At 50.8% G+C, this 17,500-nt stretch overlaps 2 protein-coding genes across 2 annotated transcripts in view; both read right to left on the bottom strand.

Annotated features, from left to right (window-relative positions):
- The window catches only part of LOC134059658 (synaptopodin-2), a 6,490-nt gene extending 3,234 nt beyond the window's left edge, over nt 1-3,256 (bottom strand). Inside the window, exons 1-2 of the mRNA XM_062516101.1 lie at nt 3,227-3,256; nt 1-128 (exon numbers count right to left, since the gene is read on the bottom strand). The exon at nt 1-128 is cut by the window's left edge and continues 3,234 nt beyond it. Coding sequence (XP_062372085.1) covers nt 1-128; nt 3,227-3,256 — 158 coding nt within the window. The remainder of the gene's footprint in view (nt 129-3,226) is intronic.
- A 5,310-nt stretch (nt 3,257-8,566) lies between these two features.
- LOC134059657 (synaptopodin-2) overlaps nt 8,567-17,500 on the bottom strand; it is a 39,493-nt gene continuing 30,559 nt past the window's right edge. The window contains exons 4-6 of the mRNA XM_062516100.1: nt 12,688-14,036; nt 10,176-11,495; nt 8,567-9,944 (exon numbers count right to left, since the gene is read on the bottom strand). Coding sequence (XP_062372084.1) covers nt 8,580-9,944; nt 10,176-11,495; nt 12,688-14,036 — 4,034 coding nt within the window. The 3' untranslated portion in view covers nt 8,567-8,579. The remainder of the gene's footprint in view (nt 9,945-10,175; nt 11,496-12,687; nt 14,037-17,500) is intronic.

Genomic DNA, 17,500 nt, shown 5'->3' with positions numbered 1-17,500 from the left:
CTGCTTACCACCTGCAATACAGAGAGAGAGAGAGAGAGAGAGAGAGAGAGAGAGATGGAGTGAGGGGTGGAGGAAAGAGAAAAACAGTGTTGGAGTGGACAGGCTACTGATATAGGGATTACACTACACTAGTTATGTAGGGATTACACTACACTACACTAGTTCTATAGGGATTAGACTACACTACACTAGTTCTGTAGGGATTAGACTACACTACACTACACTAGGTCTGTAGGGATTACACTACACTAGATCTGTAGGGATTACACTACACTACACTAGTTCTGTAGGGATTAGACTACACTACACTAGTTCTGTAGGGATTACACAATACTACACTAGTTCTGTAGGGATTACACTACAATAGTTCTGTAGGGATTAGACTACACTACACTAGTTCTGCAGGGATTACACTACACTAGATCTGTAGGGATTACACTACACTAGTTCTGCAGGGATTACACTACACTAGTTATGTAGGGATTACACTACACTACACTAGTTCTGTAGGGATTAGACTACACTACACTAGGTCTGTAGGGATTACACTACACTAGTTCTGTAGGGATTACACTACACTACACTAGTTCTGTAGGGATTATACTACACTACACTAGGTCTGTAGGGATTACACTACACTAGTTCTGTAGGGATTACATTACACTACACTAGTTCTGTAGGGATTACACTACACTACACTAGTTCTGTAGGGATTACATTACACTAGTCCTTCTGGTTCATTATTTAGATTTACTCACTACACAACTGCAACAATGACACAGAACAGACATGACAGTTTCCTCACTGTGAGGTAACCTGTTCTGTGTGTGTGTGTGTGTGTGTGTGTGTGTGTGTGTGTGTGTGTGTGTGTACGCTATACAACCTCCATCCTACTCTGCAAACACACACACACTCACACACACACATAAACACACTCTTAAACTGGGCTCAGCCAGAGAAACACACAAACTCACACACACTCTCTCTCTCTCTCTCACACACACACACACACACACACAGGTTCAGATGAATGGAGATTCAACAGTTGGGGAAGGTGATATTGTGTGTGTATGTGTGTGTGTGTGTGTGTGTGTGTGTGTGTGTGTTTGTAAATGTGTGCATATGTGTAACAGGTGGCTGTGTGTGTGTGTGTGTGTGTGTGTGTGTGTGTGTGTGTGTGTGTGTGTGTGTTTGTGTGTGTGTGTGTGTGTGTGTGTGTGTGTAAAATGTATTTGTTTGGGTGTGTGTGTGTTTCTGCTGGCCTGCATGTCAGCATGTAGGGAATCCAGTCATGAACTATAAGCTTTTGCTGCCCTCTACTGGTTGAGGAGTGGATGTGCATCTGAAGCCCAGCACCATGGGCAGCCAGCAGGGCGCAGAGGTGGGAAACATTACTGTAACACACACACACACACACACACACACTCACACACGTTCAATAGCACCCCCCCCCACACACACACACACATACGTTCAATAGCTCTCCCCCTCACACACACACACACACACACACACGTTCAATAGCTCCCCCCCTCACACTCAAGCGCTACACATTCACCTTCTGAATACTTCAAACTGCTCTCGGAAATGTTCAACTCCAACCTGATGCACTTTAAATAATACGGTAATAACATGTTCAACTCCAATCCAACCTGATGCACTTTTAAATAATACGGTAATAACATGTTCAACTCCAACCTGATGCACTTTTAAATAATACGGTAATAACACGTTCAACTCCAACCTGATGCACTTTTAAATAATACGGTAATAAAATGTTCAACTCCAACCTGATGCACTTTTAAATAATACGGTAATAACATGTTCAACTCCAAGCTGATGCACTTTTAAATAATACGGTAATAAAAGTAGGAGGATTCTGATCTTACATAAATACAACTGAGAATATCAAATACTTCCCAGAACAATATCTGTGAGGTGATGTAATGTCACAACTAATGTAGACACATGCAACTGGTCTGAATAAAATGTCACACACACACACACACACACGGGTAATGCTATGGTGGACATTCAGAGCGGCCCAGATGGCTTGGGCTTTAAGAGCAGTAAGTGTGTGTGTGTGTGTGTGTGTGTGTGATAGAGACAGATGTTTGCTGTGCCTGTGCGTACGCTGTCTGAAGCCTCCCACCCAGATTAGTGTGACTCCAACATGGACATCGCTCATCTGTGGCCTCTACGTGTGTGTGTGTGTGTGTGTGTGTGTGTGTGTGTGTGTTCATCGCTCATCTCTGGCCTCTGTGCTAAAAATATGAGAGTGACCTCGTACTGCAGGGCCACGTTACCATGACGCCAGCGCTGCTTTGCCACGGAGACGCACCGCACCGGGTCACAGGGCAAAGGTCACTGGGCAGTGTGGTGCAATGCACTCTGGGAGCTGCTAAGCGACGGGGCAGGAGCTGACTCACTGGTTTGGGGGACTCACTGGCGATGATGTTCCTGTGGCCATCTCAGTGTCAGTGCTCCTATATCCGTCTGTGTGCATCACCGGCTGGACTTAAATATAGACGCAGAAACTTTCTGACAAAATCACCTTTGTCGGTGTCAGTTTCAGGCAGAGGAAATGGGTTTAGGTGAAGAGTAAAGTTATAGAGCCATCCTGGGAGGTACAGACGTAAAACAGAATAACGACCTAATCACAATGAGGGATACACACACTATCCAGCAGTGTAACCCAAACTAATCCAAACCATCACACTACCCTCGCCCATACTAATCCTAATTAGGGTGAGAATGGCCCACCCCAAACCCCACCCTAACAACTCTATTTAGTAGGACAGTACTATCAAAGATCCTTGATTAATAACAAGATTGAGCAAAGCAATTTGTTTCCATGGGAACAAACCATGGCAGTTCCTGTCTGCATCAGTAAGTGTCACCTAAATAAACCTTTTCTCTTATCAAGCAATAAGAACTGGTCAACATAATTGAGTGTGCAGTATTACTATCTATAATCTTGAATGACACTAAATCACTCTTTTGGATGTGGCATTTATAAGTAAATTACTCTGTGAACCGAGCTAGCTAGCCAGCTTAAAGGTGTTTGGCAGCAGCTATGCTATGGCAATATAGCTACAGTATGTGGTAACTAGTGGCTAACAGTTAAGCGACTTTGCTTAAACTTAATATACTGCAAGCTGACTTGAGTTTAAGACATCCACTATAACTAATGTCAGTAATAACACTTCTTTGCTAGCTTGCTCACTAGCAACCGGATAGTAACGGGCAGGGTCATCCCTATGTTCCCCGTTTTCCGCCAAAAGGCTCCTATATTCCCCGGTTGCAATACATACCGGGGAACATAGGACCCCTTTTGGGAAAAGGAATTTGTGAATTTCAAAAAAGGGTCCTATGTTCCCCAGTCCCATACAAAGAGGGGAACATAGGACCCAGGGAACATAGGTAACTGGCAGCTTCAATGAATAATAATGATATAATGTTATCGTTTTCCATATCCGTTCCAAGTCTCTATTAACATTAGTGCAGTGAGGGCTTACTCATACACGTACGGCATAAAGGGGGATGTCCAACATGTGCTCTTCTCGCTCGGCTTCAACTCTCTCTGGTAATAGTAGTATAGTTGTAGTCATAGTAACAGTAGTAATACTCATCCTGGACATTTCTATCCTACTTTGATGTCTGACCTCTTGGGAATTAGAAGAGGAGCAGCCTGATCTACTAATGCAAATACAGATGGACAAACCCTGTCAAATAAAGGCAGACCACTCATACAGACAAGTCCAGAAATAAACAAGTCAAACCCTCACTGAATAGTTGAAGCCCTACGTCATAGAGGTGTGTGTGTGTGTGTGTGTGTGTGTGTGTGTGTGTGTGTGTGTGTGTGTGTGTGTGTGTGTGTGTGTGTGTGTGTGTGCCACCTTGAGGAGTGACGTGGTGGGGCAGCAGCAGCCCTCTCTTCTCAGACTGCAGCTTGGGATCTGTCTTGGGGAGGAGTGTGTGTGTGTGTGTGTGTGTGTGTGCGTGTGTGTATGAGGGGGTTAAATCTGTCCTCTTTAAGGAACAGGTGTGTAAGGGGGCCAGAGCTGCATGCTCTCCTCAGGTCATGGGATGCCAGATCACATTTCTCCAAATTTAGCCACGTCCTGCCACACACACACACACACACACACACACACACACTCTCTCCACGTCCTGCCACAGCCTCCTCCCCAGCATGCCCGCCGACTGTCCCCTGGGTTGCCGAGCGACCGCGGGCCTAACCCCAAAGATAGGTCTTATCGCCACCACGCCTGACTCAGGCAGGAAGAGTCCCATACTCCAAAAGTCATTACTGGGAGAGAAGAGTTCTTCACAGGTTCTGGAGTTCTTACCTTTGTTCTAGAAGTTCTTTCGGATTTTATGGTGATACTCTGAGGTCAGCCATAAGTAGGTTAGAATCCTCTCCGTGGCATGTGCTCAGTGTTGGGGAGTAACGCATTACATGTAATTGAGTTACGTAATTTAATTACAAAATAAATGTAACAGTAATATATTACAGTTACTGTAGAAAAAAATGTAATTCAATTACAGGTACTTTTGAAATTTTTCAAAATTACAATTTGAATTACATATCAATATTGTCAGCAAAACTTTGCAAAAAATATTGTATGTAAAAAGAACTGTTTCCCTCCACAGCCATAGTTTGATACGGGACCTTCTGATAGGCTCTATCACGTCTACAGCGCCATCATCGTAGGCCTACATGCCTGCCTGTAAACGTGTTATGATTATCATTATATTATCTTCACAAAAAATGTGATGCTAATTCATGTATTGAATGCCCTTGCTGCCTTGTGCGCTTGTACAGAACTGCTCGGCAGCCTGTAGACCAAGGCCGAAATCTTCGCATGGATTTGGGGACTATATATATCATTCAAAAATCGGAAAAGTAATCAAAAAGTAATCAAAAGTAATTAGTTACGTTACTCAGAAAAAGTAATTCAAATAGTTACACTACTATTACATTTTAAACAGAGTAACTTGTAACTGTAACACATTACATTTCTAAAGTAACCTTCCCAACACTGCATGTGCTATATTTTATAGGTGGGCAGCTAGGCGCTAAAATTAGCTGTGCTAGCGCACATCAGCAGCTGCTGTCAGGATGTCACTGTAGTCGGGTCAATCACAGAGCCTCGCTGAGCCTCAGTTAGCTAGCATGCTAACCACAGGTTCACTGTGGTCGGGTCAATCACAGAGCCTCACTGAGACTCAGTTAGCTAGCATGCTAACCACAGGTTCACTGTGGTCGGGTCAATCACAGAGCCTCACTGAGACTCAGTTAGCTAGCATGCTAACCACAGGATCACTGTTTGTTAAGCCTAACATGAGATATCAGAGGTGACTATGCTGTGTTTGTGCAAACAAACACACAACTTATGCGACCAGCTGTGACCACCAAGTGTAAGTATTACCATTCGCTAGTTAGATTGGCAGCCTATCTGACTCTGCCCACTCACCAAAGAATGAGAGTTGGGTATTTGTTTTACTGGGCAAAAACTGCTTCTATTGGTGATAAGCTAACTGAAGAATCACCTAAAAGCCAACACGTATTGTATGAACTACAAACACATAAAAACACTTACTTAGAGAAGAGACAATTTGTTCTCGAACTAGCCAAGGAAACGTAATTAAAAAGGCCAAAGCTAAAGCAGAGGGCTATGGGCGGCAAGAAGAACAAGTTCAACAGGATGGAGAAAAAGTGAGGGATTTACAGAATGGAGAAAAAGTGAGAGATTTGCAGAATGGAGAAAAAGTGAGAGATTAACAGAAGCAAAGAGGATGAGAAGAGCAACTCATAGAGATGTGAGCACATGCAGAACAGAGGAACTGAGGCACAGAGGAACCGAAACCAACTGAAGAACATGCAGAACAGAGTAACTGAGGCACAGAGGAACCGAAACCAACTGAAGAACATGCAGAACAGAGGAACTGAGGCACAGAGGAACCGAAACCAACTGAAGAACATGCAGAACAGAGTAACTGAGGCACAGAGGAACCGAAACCAACTGAAGAACATGCAGAACAGAGGAACTGAGGCACAGAGGAACCGAAACCAACTGAAGAACATGCAGAACAGAGGAACTGAGGCACAGAGGAACCGAAACCAACTGAAGAACATGCAGAACAGAGGAACTGAGGCACAGAGGAACCGAAACCAACTGAAGAACATGCAGAACAGAGGAACTGAGGCACAGAGGAACCGAAACCAACTGAAGAACATGCAGAACAGAGTAACTGAGGCACAGAGGAACCGAAACCAACTGAAGAACAGAAATCATTTTAATGGCACAGTGGAGGGAACCTCAGGAGAGGGAGAAGGAAAAGAAAAAGTGCACAACAACAAACAGAAACAGAACAGAAACAGAAACACACTCAAGGATTAAATAAATAAAAATAAAGCACAAGGGAAGAAGGTGAAAAGAAGAAATTAAGAGAACAGGTAGTTGTGACTGCCGCCCTTGGGCCAAGCAAGTGCTACTGACTCTACTGCCGTGAACTTAGTCACATTTCATCACCTTGGCATTGACTGCCAAAAAGCATTTCACAATTACACAAAATCAACAGTGACAAAATATAGAAAAACAAAAACAAAGGTGGTAAAGTAAGGGTCTGTTGGATGGTGTACGGCTAACCCTTGACATGAGCTAGTGGACACACACACCCACACACTCTCCCCGTCTCATGCTTCACACACACAGTGAACCAAAACAGGGTGTGTTATCTTACCCAGAAACCTCAGCCATGACACAAACTTCCACATTCATGCCAATGGATCCCTCCTGACTAGGACTGTTTTTACAAAAGGTAACATGTCACCCATTTACAGACATATGCTCTGCAACGCGCAATTGAATTTGGTGAAATGAGCCTCATCTCTTGTGATTCCCTCTCCTCGTCATGATCCCAGTCGAGAGTTTGTGTGGTCAGGAATTGCAAGACATACATACAATATTAACACATGTACAGTAGACACGCGTCATCTACATACATAATTAGAAATGGACTGGTGACTGTACAAACGAATCTGTCCCTTTATGCATGACTTGAGTCACTAAACATCCCCCACAAACGAACCTGTCCCTATGCGTGATGTGACTGTACAAACAAACTTGTCCCTTTAATGCGTGATTTGAGTCAATAAACATCCCTCACAAACTCCTTCTCTGCTCTCTAGACCTGGTCACACACACACTCGTCCCACCTCACAATGTCTGCATAAAAATGATAAATATCAGCTGTCTTTGTGCTACATCTGTGATATGTCACAGTGTGTGTTGGTGTCCTAAGACCCTTGACACAGGGTTTGTCAGTTTCTCAGTTGGAAGAATGAGGTGGAAATCTGACAACGCCTCAGGCTCCTGATATCTCTTAGATGTGAACTTATCCTCTTCCCCTTTACTGTAAAACTTTCTCAAACTCCTTCACGTCTCTCAGCGCTGTGTGTCCCTCTCAGTGACCCTTCTTTGCTGTTCCTGTCCTATCACACCCTCAGGACTAACTCTGCCTCCCACGCCACTTCAAGAATATAAAACTCTCCACTTACTGATCATCAATGTACAATTTATCATCAAGTGGGTATCAAATTACAGTCGATATACTCAACATATAAAAAATAATGCTCTACTACAGAAATATTTTCACTGAACTAGAATTTGGCTTTAAAGCACTTGGGCTAGTTCTGATTGTCATCTTGTAGATGGAGTGAGTTTGTAAGAACGGACTTCTCTCAACTCACAAATAACTCACATATAAAATCTGCTGACTTAGCAACAGACTAGGACTTGATTAGGGAGTGAGTCCTCTAGCCCCTGAGCAACAGCAAGATCAGGTAGTGCACTTCATCACTCCTCTGCATACTATCCTCTCATTCTCAGTGCAAACTGCTGAGTACAGACCATCACTCCTATCTAATGCCCCACACCAGTAACCAGTAACTAATAGTGTTCACTATCTCTCCTATCACTCTGCAGTGCACACTATGAAGTACAGACTATCACTCCGCAGTGCACACTATGAAGTACAGACTATCACTCCGCAGTGCACACTATGAAGTAGAGACTATCACTCTGCAGTGCACACTATGAAGTAGAGACTATCACTCTGCAGTGCACACTATGAAGTACAGACTATCACTCCGCAGCGCACACTATGAAGTAGAGACTATCACTCTGCAGCGCACACTATGAAGTAGAGACTATCACTCTGCAGTGCACACTATGAAGTAGAGACTATCACTCTGCAGTGCACACTATGAAGTACAGACTATCACTCTGCAGTGCACACTATGAAGTACAGACTATCACTCCGCAGTGCACACTATGAAGTACAGACTATCCCTCTGCAGTGCACACTTATTTCTCTGCAGTGCACACTATGAAGTACAGACTATCCCTCTGCAGTGCACACTATGAAGTACAGACTATCCCTCTGCAGTGCACACTTATTACTCTGCAGTGCACACTATGAAGTACAGACTATCACTCCGCAGTGCACACTATGAAGTACAGACTATCCCTCCGCAGTGCACACTATGTGCCCCCCCCCCCCCCCCCCCCTCATTCCTTGTCCCCTGCGCTCGGCTTCCACACCTGAGCTGCGCTCTTTTTGGCGGCGAACTTGGGCTTTGGTGCCGCCGCGGCGCCGCTGCCAGCCGCCCGCGAGTCCGGCCTGGCGCTCACGCTGGGCACGGCGGAGACGGTGTAGGTGCTGGGCACGGTGTAGGTGCTGGGTGGCGCGGGCTGGTACGCGGGTGACGGGGGGGCGGGAGCGGGCACGTGTGCAGGGGCGTGAGGCTGCTGTGGCGGCGTCGAGCCATAGGGGGCGCCGTGGGCATGCTGGTAGGCCTCGGGGGCAGCCTGCTGCGGGTGAGGGGCGTAGGGGGCAGCGGGCGCAGCGGGCGGGGACTGCGGATAGGCCGCCGTGGGGGGCATGGGGGCGTACGGCTGCCCGTACGGCTGCTGCTGATAGGCTGGCTGCTGCTGCTGGTAGGCGGGCTGCTGCATCATGTGAGGTTGCTGGTAAGCGCCGTGATTGGCTGGGGGGTAGTGCCCGTCATGCATGGTGGGGGCCCCATACGGCTGCTGGGGCATGAAGCCGTACCCGGGGGGCATCTGCTCGTACCCCGGGGGCATCTGCTCGTACTGCTGCTGTGCCTGTGCCTGTGCCTGTGCCTGTGCCTGTGCCTGTGCTGCTGCCGCCTGTGCCGCCTGTGCCGCAGCTGCCTCCTCGCTGGCCTTCTGCTTGGCGGCGAAGGCCTCGGCGGCGGGGCCGTAGGTGAACAGCGAGGCGTCCAGCTGGTAGGGCTGGTGCTTCATCACGTCCAGCACGTGCAGCGGTTTGGGCGCCGGCTTCTGCTTCTCCTTGCCATCCTTGCCACCCTTGCCAGCCTTGCCACCCTTGGGGGTGGGGCCGGAGGAAGGGGGCGGCTGCTTGATGGCGCCAGGCGGGTACATGGGCGACAGCAGCGGGTTGTAGGCTTTGGGCGGCGGCGCGCGCACGTTGGGCGAGTACTTCCACTCCACCTCCACAGGGGGCGGCGCGGAGCTCGGGGAAGGTGGGCGCGCCGGCCTGTGGGCCTCCACGGTGGCCGAGTCCACCACGTACTTCTCCATGCGCGTCTGCCGCTTGGCGAACAGCTCGGCGCCCTTGCCACGCAGAGCGGGCATCTCGAAGGCGGAGCCCATGCCAGCGTGAGGGGGAGGGGGAGGGCTCTCTTCGCGGGGGGGGGGCGGGGGGGGAAGCGGGGGCAGGCGGTAGGAACTCATCCTCTGCGGGGGGGAAGGGGGGGAAGGGGGGGTGGCCTGGATCTGCGCTTGCCCCCACTGCCTGACGGGCTGCTGCTGCTGCTGCTGCTGGGGGAGGGGCTCGTGGTTCTCGGTGGGGGGTGTTGCGGGGGGGCCCTGATGTGGCTGCTGGGGGTGCTGGTGATTTTGGGGTGCCCAGTTGTGAGTGGGTGCGGGTGCGGGTGCTGGGGGGCTCCACTGGGAGGTGGGGGCCGGCGGCGGTTGTGTGTGGGGGGGGGGCGCCCAGGCGGACTGTACCTGGCTCTGATCCTGCCCCCACGGGGCAACTGGAGGCTGCTGCTGCTGCTGGTGCTGCTGCAGGGCTGGCTGGGGGGGGTGCTGGGGGGGTTGCTGGGGGGGTTGCTGGGCCCAGGGTGGTTGCGGCTGGTTCTGTGCTGGGGGGGGCGCCTGCCAGGCGGCCATGTGTGGCTGAGGGCTCTGCTGCATCTGCTGCATCTGCTGGGGGGGTGCGGGGGCCGGAGGGGGGGCCGGAGGGAGTGCGGGGGCCGGCTGGGCCCAGGGGGGCTGGGGACCCTGCATGGGGCTCTGCGGCTGCGGCTGCTGCTGCTGGGCCCACGGAGCGCCCCCTGCTGGCTGAGGCGGGGTCTGCGGCTGCTGCTGCTGCTGGGTCCAGGGGGGCTGGGCCTCGGGGGGGCTCTGGGACGGGGGCCAGCCGCCTGCTGCTGCTGCAGCCTGGGGGGGCACCTGAGCGGGGGTGACCCAGGGGGGCTGCTGGGGGGCGTTGCCCTGCTGCTGGGGGGGTGGTGGCTGGGCCCAGGGCGGGTGCGGCTGGTTCTGGTTCTGGTTCTGGGGAGCGGCCCACTGGGCCTGGGCCTGCTGCTGGGGAGGAGGCTGGGGCTGGGGCTGGGTCCAGGTGGGCTGGGCGGGGGGGGACGGGGTGGGGTTCGGTGCCCAGGTGGTGGCAGGAGTGGGCTGGGGGGGCGCCGGGGTCACCCACGGGGGCTGTGCCTGCGGAGGGCTCTGCATGGGCGCCTGAGGCTGTGCTGGGGGCGCCTGGGGCTGGGACACCCAGGCTGGCTGGGCCTGTGTCTGAGCAGGCATCTGGGAGGGCACCTCGGGGGCCTGCAGCGGAGCTTGGGCTGCCCAGGGGGCCTGCGGCTGGACGGGGGCCTGGGCCGAGGCTTCGGCAGGACCCCACCCGCTCACGGGTGGCTGCTGAGGTGCCTGAGTGGGGGCCCAGGCATCGGTGGGGGGCTCTGGGGGGGCCACAGCCTGGGGGGTGCTGCTGGTGGGAGGGGGGTTCTGCTGGCTCTCTTCCCAGGGTTCCGGCTGCGGACCCGGCTGGACTTGCGGTTCCGGCTGAGTCCACTCTGCTGCTGTGGCCTGCTGCTCCTCTGGGGAGGGGGGCTGGGGTGGGGGCATCATGCCGTCATGGTGGGCGGTGGGCTCCATGCCCGGGCCGGGGGCGCCGTCTGCAGGCTCGGCGTGCAGGGGCATCTCCTGCTGGGGCAGGTTTGGGTCGGGCTGCGGGGACCAGGGCGGGGAGTTGGGGTTGATGTGGGGCTTGGGGGCCACGGGCGGAGGGACCTTCTGCTTCACGCGCGGAGCCTGCAGGAAGTTACAGGCCTCAGCGCCCAGGCTCAGGTAATCCTCCTCGGGCCCAGAGTCGAAACCCGGCCGGCGGTCACCGCGATTCAGCAGGTTGAGCAGCTCAGGGTTGGGTGACACCTGAAGATGAGAAAAGATAAGATAAGATAAGATACGATATGATATATGACATGATATCATTTAGATACAATACGATACGATACGATATGATACGATAAGATATGATTTGACATGTTATGATTAAGATACGATACGATACCATACGATACCATACGATACCATACGATACCATACGATACGATACCATACGATACCATACGATACGATATGATATGATTAAGATTAGATAAGATATGATACGATATGATATGATATGATATGATATGATATGATTAAGATTAGATAAGATACGATACGATACGATACGATAATATTAAGATTAGATGAGAAAAGATAAGATATGATACGATACGAAATGACATGGTATGATTTAGATACGATACGATATGACATGATATGATTAAGATTAGATACAATACGATACGATAATATTATGATTAGATGAGAAAAGATAAGATATGATATGATACGATATGACATGGTATGATTTAGATTACATACGATATGATACGATAATATTGAGATTAGATAAGCTACGACAAGACACGACACGATACAATAATATTAAGATTAGGTAAAATACGATACGATATGAAAAGATAGGGTAAGACAAGATAAGAGATAAGATAAGACACGATATGATACGATACAATTAATTTTAAGATTAGATAAGATACGATACGATAAGATATGACACGATATATAGTGGTTGGCACTTGTGGCTTTTTTTTGTGAATTCAATGGCAATTTGAAATAAAAATAGCTTCACAATAAACAACGCTCCGTCTTCTTTCGCATCGAAAGTGTGGGTGTATTTCGGTTTTCAACAAAAAGCGATTAGTAGGGACCTTGACATGTGTGTTGAACCTAGTTATTTTCCTTTTTTTGTAATAATATGGGAGACATGAATAGCAATATATCGCCGAATCGAATCGCAATACGTGCATACTTGTTGTATCGCAATATGTTAAGAATCACAATAATATCGTATTGTGGCCCAAATATCGCAATAGTAATCATTTTTGACAATTCCCACCCCTATAAGATATGATAAGATATGATAAGATTACTTTATTTAAACACTGCAGAACTTTAGGTTTTACAATAGCAAGGAAACGAGGTCCGACAAATAAAAAAGAAAAATATAGCAAGATGAAAAAAACAATATTTAAATTGTTTAAATAATAGCGACCTTGGGCTTCTCCTTGAAGGTGAACATGGGTTTCCCCTGCGTGGTCCGGCGCCGTGTGTCCTGCAGGATGCCCGTCTTGATGGCGGGTACGGAGATGCGCTCGTCGCGAGAGGCGATCTGCTCCCCCTGCCCCACCGTCGAGTACCCAGCATGCTCCTGGCTCGCCGTCGAATACCCAGCATGCTCCTGGCTCGCCACGAATGGCCGGGCACTGCGGTTGGCCACGGAGGACTGGCTGTCGCTGCCCTGGATGCTGCCGTTCATGTGCTGCGCGTACTGCTGCTGCTCGTGGTACTGATGCTGCTGCTGCTGCAGCTGCTGATGCTGCTGGTACTGATGCTGATGCTGCTGATGCTGCTGCTGCTGCTGGAGCTCGTACTGCTGCTGCTGGAGCTCGTACTGCTGCTGCTGCTGCTGATACTGTTGCTGCTGCTGGTAGTACTGCTGCTGCTGGTAGTACTGCTGCTCCTGCTGCTCTTGCTGGTACTGCTGGTACTGCTGCTGCTGCTGCTGCTGATGCTGCTGCTGCTGGTGGTGGAGATTGACGTCCATGTAGTTCTGGCTCTCCTGCTGCTGCAGGTAAGTGTGCTCCTCCACCTGCTGTTGGTAGGCCAGGTGTTTCTCCTCCACCTGCTGTTGGTAGGCCAGGTGTTTCTCCTCCACCTGCTGCTGGTAGGCCAGGTGTTTCTCGGCTTCCTGCTTGCTCTCGACGGGCAGGCCCTTCTGCCGCATGTCCTCGTGCTCCGCCACGATCTCGTCCATGCGCTGGCGCCGCTGGGCGAACATCAGCGCCCCCTTGCCCCTCGTGTCCGAGAGCTGGTCCATCTCGGCGTCTCCGCCGCTGCGGTGATCCTCCCGAAGCTTGCGCTCGATCTCGAGCAGCTTGGCGTCTCGTCCGAGCCTCACCACGGGCGCCGCGGCCGCCGCTGCTGCTGCTGCTGCTGCCTCTACGCTGATGCTCCTCTGCACATGTGCGAACGAGCAGCGCTCCAGCACACACTCCCCTCCGCCACCGCCGCCGCTGCTGCTGGTGGTCAAGACGGTGAAGTGGACGGTGTGGTGCTCGTCTGCGTCGTCTTCCTCGTCGTCCTCGTCGTCTTCCTCGTCCTCGTCCTCGTCCTCGCTGTGGTCGTGGTGGTAGTAGAGGTCAGCCTCCTGGTCGGCGGTGCCGTAGCTGACGAGCGTGTACTTGCGGGCGCGCTGGCGGTGCCTCTTGAACATCAACAGCCCCCGGTTGCCGGGGCGACTGGGGTGCGGCTGGGCGGCGGTCAGCAGCAGGGCGATGCGCTTGCAGCGGGACTTGGCCTCCTTCACCTGCTTCTCCGACTGGCTCTCACTACGCCTCAGCCCTGGGGGGGGGGGGGGGGAGAGAGAGTGGGGGGGGGTAGAAGGAGTAGAGAGTGGGGGGGACAATGAGGAGGGGGGGTTGGAGGGAGAGAAGGAGTAGAGAGTGGGGGGGGAAGGATGGAGGGAGGGATGGAGGGGGAGTAGAGAGTGGGGGGGAAGGAGGAGGGGGGGTTGGAGGGAGAGAAGAGGAAACAGAGAGAAGGAGGAAGTGAGGGGGATGTAGGGGGGTAGAGAGTGGGGGGGTAGAGAGTGGTGGGGGGTAGGGGGGTAGGGAAAGACAGTTGGGGGCAGGAGTAGAGAGTGGGGGGTAGGAGTAGAGAGTGGTGGGGGGCAGGAGTAGAGAGTGGGTAGTTAGGGGTAGGAGTAGAGAGGGGTGGGGGGCAGGAGTAGAGAGTGGGGGGTAGGAGTAGAGAGTGGTGGGGGGCAGGAGTAGAGAGTGGGTAGTTAGGGGTAGAGAGTGGGGGGGTTAGGGGTAGAGAGTGGGGGGGTTGAAGTAGAGAGTGGGGGCAGGAGTAGAGGGGGGCAGTAGTAGGGGGGGGTAGGAGTAGGGAGGGAGGGGTGAACAGGAGTAAGACGAAGAAAGAGAAAGAGACAGGAAGAAATACAGTAGGGAAGAAGAGATATTAAAGGTGATTTCACTCAGCAGCTTCGTTCATGGGCATGAAATGTGTGTGTGTGTGTGTGTGTGTGTGTGTGTGTGTGTGTGTGTGTGTATTAATAGCAGAGCTACAACTGAGCTGCTCACAAATCACCCAGTGGGAGCAGACACGGTGCAGAGACATGACATGACGTGACACGACACGCATTCCACAGAAACACTCTCACACACACACACACACACACACACACACACACAAGCTTCTTCTATGCATGCCCCACCCAACTCAAACTCAGGGGGGGATGAAGGCAACCTTTACGCACAAATGAATCTACATTTTAATGGTGCTGTTATAGATGTATTAATCCTGTTAAATGTGAAATAAGGTTAGTGTGAGTGTGTATGACTTAAATGCTGAGTGTTAACTGTTTAGTGTGAAATGTTACGTGTTAAATGTTTACTCTGAAATGTTAGTTGTTAAATGTTTAGTCTGAAATGTCAAATATAAAGTGTTACATGAGGAGTGTGGAATGCTAAATGGTGAGTGTTAAATGTGAAGTGTTAAATGTTGTGTTACATCGTAAGTGTTAAATATTGAGGGCCAAATGTACAAAGAAAGCGCTTAAACAGAGTATTCTGGCCCAGTCGTGGCGCGACTGGCTGGGGCACCTGCACCGCACGCCGGCGACCCGGGTTCGATTCCCGCCCCGTGGTCCTTTCCGGATCCCACCCTACTCTCTCTCCCACTCGTTTCCTGTCACCCTACACTGTCCTATCTTATTAAAGGCATAAAAGCCCAAAAAAATATCTTAAAAAAAAAAAAACAGAGTTTTCTTGAGCACAGAAAGTGAACGCTGTGCTTTGCCATATTGTGTGGAATTTACTAAACTGGTTAATTACCGCCCGCCCCCACCCCCACTACAATGCCCATTGCATGCTCACACCTGATAATAAGATGTCAGAATAGGCCTAGTAGTTCTACTGATCAACTTCATTGTTTTTTTCCTGTTTGGTCACTACATTTATCCTAATCCGTGAACACACACAGCACACAGTGAGGTGAAGCACCCACTAACCCAGAGCAGTGAGCTGCCTGCTACAGTGTTTGTGTGTACAGGTGTTCTAGTTCTGTTAGCGTGTGTGTGTGTGTGTGTGTGTGTGTGTGTGTGTGTGTCCACAGGTGTTCTAGTTGTATGTGTGTGTGTGTGTGTGTGTGTGTGTGTGTGTGTGTGTGTGTACAGGTGTTGTAGTTGTGTGTGACGTTACACATGTTCTGCTTGAGGCTGATGCATTCCAGGCCTGTTGGCTTGTGACCCACATATTACCCTCCAAGCCAAGCAGCGAGCAGCGAATCAACGACCTTCACATTGGCACACACACACACACACACACACACACACACACACACACACACACACACACACACACACACATACACACACATACACACACATACACACACTGCGACAATCGCCAAGCTGTTACTTCAGGCACTCCCAGAACCTCAGTGTTGACCTGTCTGGTCCTTCACATGGCAAAAGGTACTTCTCTCCAACGCACCTGTACTCTACCCCCCAACACACCTGTACTCTACCCCCCAACACACCTGTACTCTACCCCCCAACACACCTGTACTCTACCCCCCCCAATGCACCTGTACTCTACCCCCCCAACACACCTGTACTCTACCCCCCCAACACTACTGTACCTCCCAACTCACCTGTACTGTACCCCCCAACTCACCTGTTCTGTACCCCCAACTCACCTGTACTGTACCCCCCCAACACACCTGCCTTGTACCCCCCCAACACACCTGTACTTTACCCCCAACACACCTGTTCTGTACCCCCAACACACCTGTACTCTACCCCCCAACACACCTGTACTCTACCCCCAACACACCTGTACTCTACCCCCCAACACACCTGTACTCTACCCCCCAACACACCTGTACTCTACCCCCCAACACACCTGTACTCTACCCCCAACACACCTGTACTCTACCCCCCAACACACCTGTACTCTACCCCCCAACTCACCTGTTCTGTACCCCCAACTCACCTGTTCTGTACCCCCCAACACACCTGTATTGTACCCCCCCAACACACCTGTACTCTACCCCCCAACTCACCTGTTCTGTACCCCCAACTCACCTGTACTCTACCCCCCAACTCACCTGTTCTGTACCCCCAACTCACCTGTACTGTACCCCCCAACTCACCTGTACTGTACCCCCAACTCACCTGTACTGTACCCCCCAACTCACCTGTACTGTACCCCCAACTCACCTGTACTGTACCTGTACTGTACCCCCCAACACACCTGCACTGTACCTCCCCCCCCTCGCCTAAATAAAAGGACCAAGATCTTACGCAGGTCAACAGTAGACAAAAGGACCAAGATCTTACGCAGGTCAACAGTAGACAAAAGGACCAAGATCTTACGCAGGTCTGCTGAATAGAACAGCCTGACCAGCTGAAGGTGGTTTGCTGATTGACCAGCTTGTTTGACCACTCTATGATGGTTGACCAGCTAGACCAGCAAAACCCACATACCTTCAGCTGGTTTACCCAGTTTATGATGGTAATTCAGCTGGTTTTGCTTGTCGTACCACCTCAAGCTGGTCATTTCAGTTGGTGTTGCTGGTCTGCATTGCTGGTTTTTACCGGCCATGACAGCTTATGTTGGTCATTCTAGCATTCCAGCATGACCATTGTACACCCACAATGTCAAGCTTGGCAAACTGGTCACCGGCATAACCATCTTACACCAGCTGTATCCCACACAACAGGCTGGTCACACCAGCATGACCAGCTTACTCAGATGGTCACACCAGTGTGTTCATCTGGTGGCCTAACCAGCTACACC

This window comes from Sardina pilchardus, chromosome 16 (assembly GCF_963854185.1).
Source record: "Sardina pilchardus chromosome 16, fSarPil1.1, whole genome shotgun sequence".
Taxonomy (NCBI): Eukaryota; Metazoa; Chordata; class Actinopteri; order Clupeiformes; family Clupeidae; genus Sardina; species Sardina pilchardus.
The sequence above is the reverse complement of the archived record's forward strand: the minus strand, read 5'-3'. Positions and strand labels throughout refer to the sequence as shown.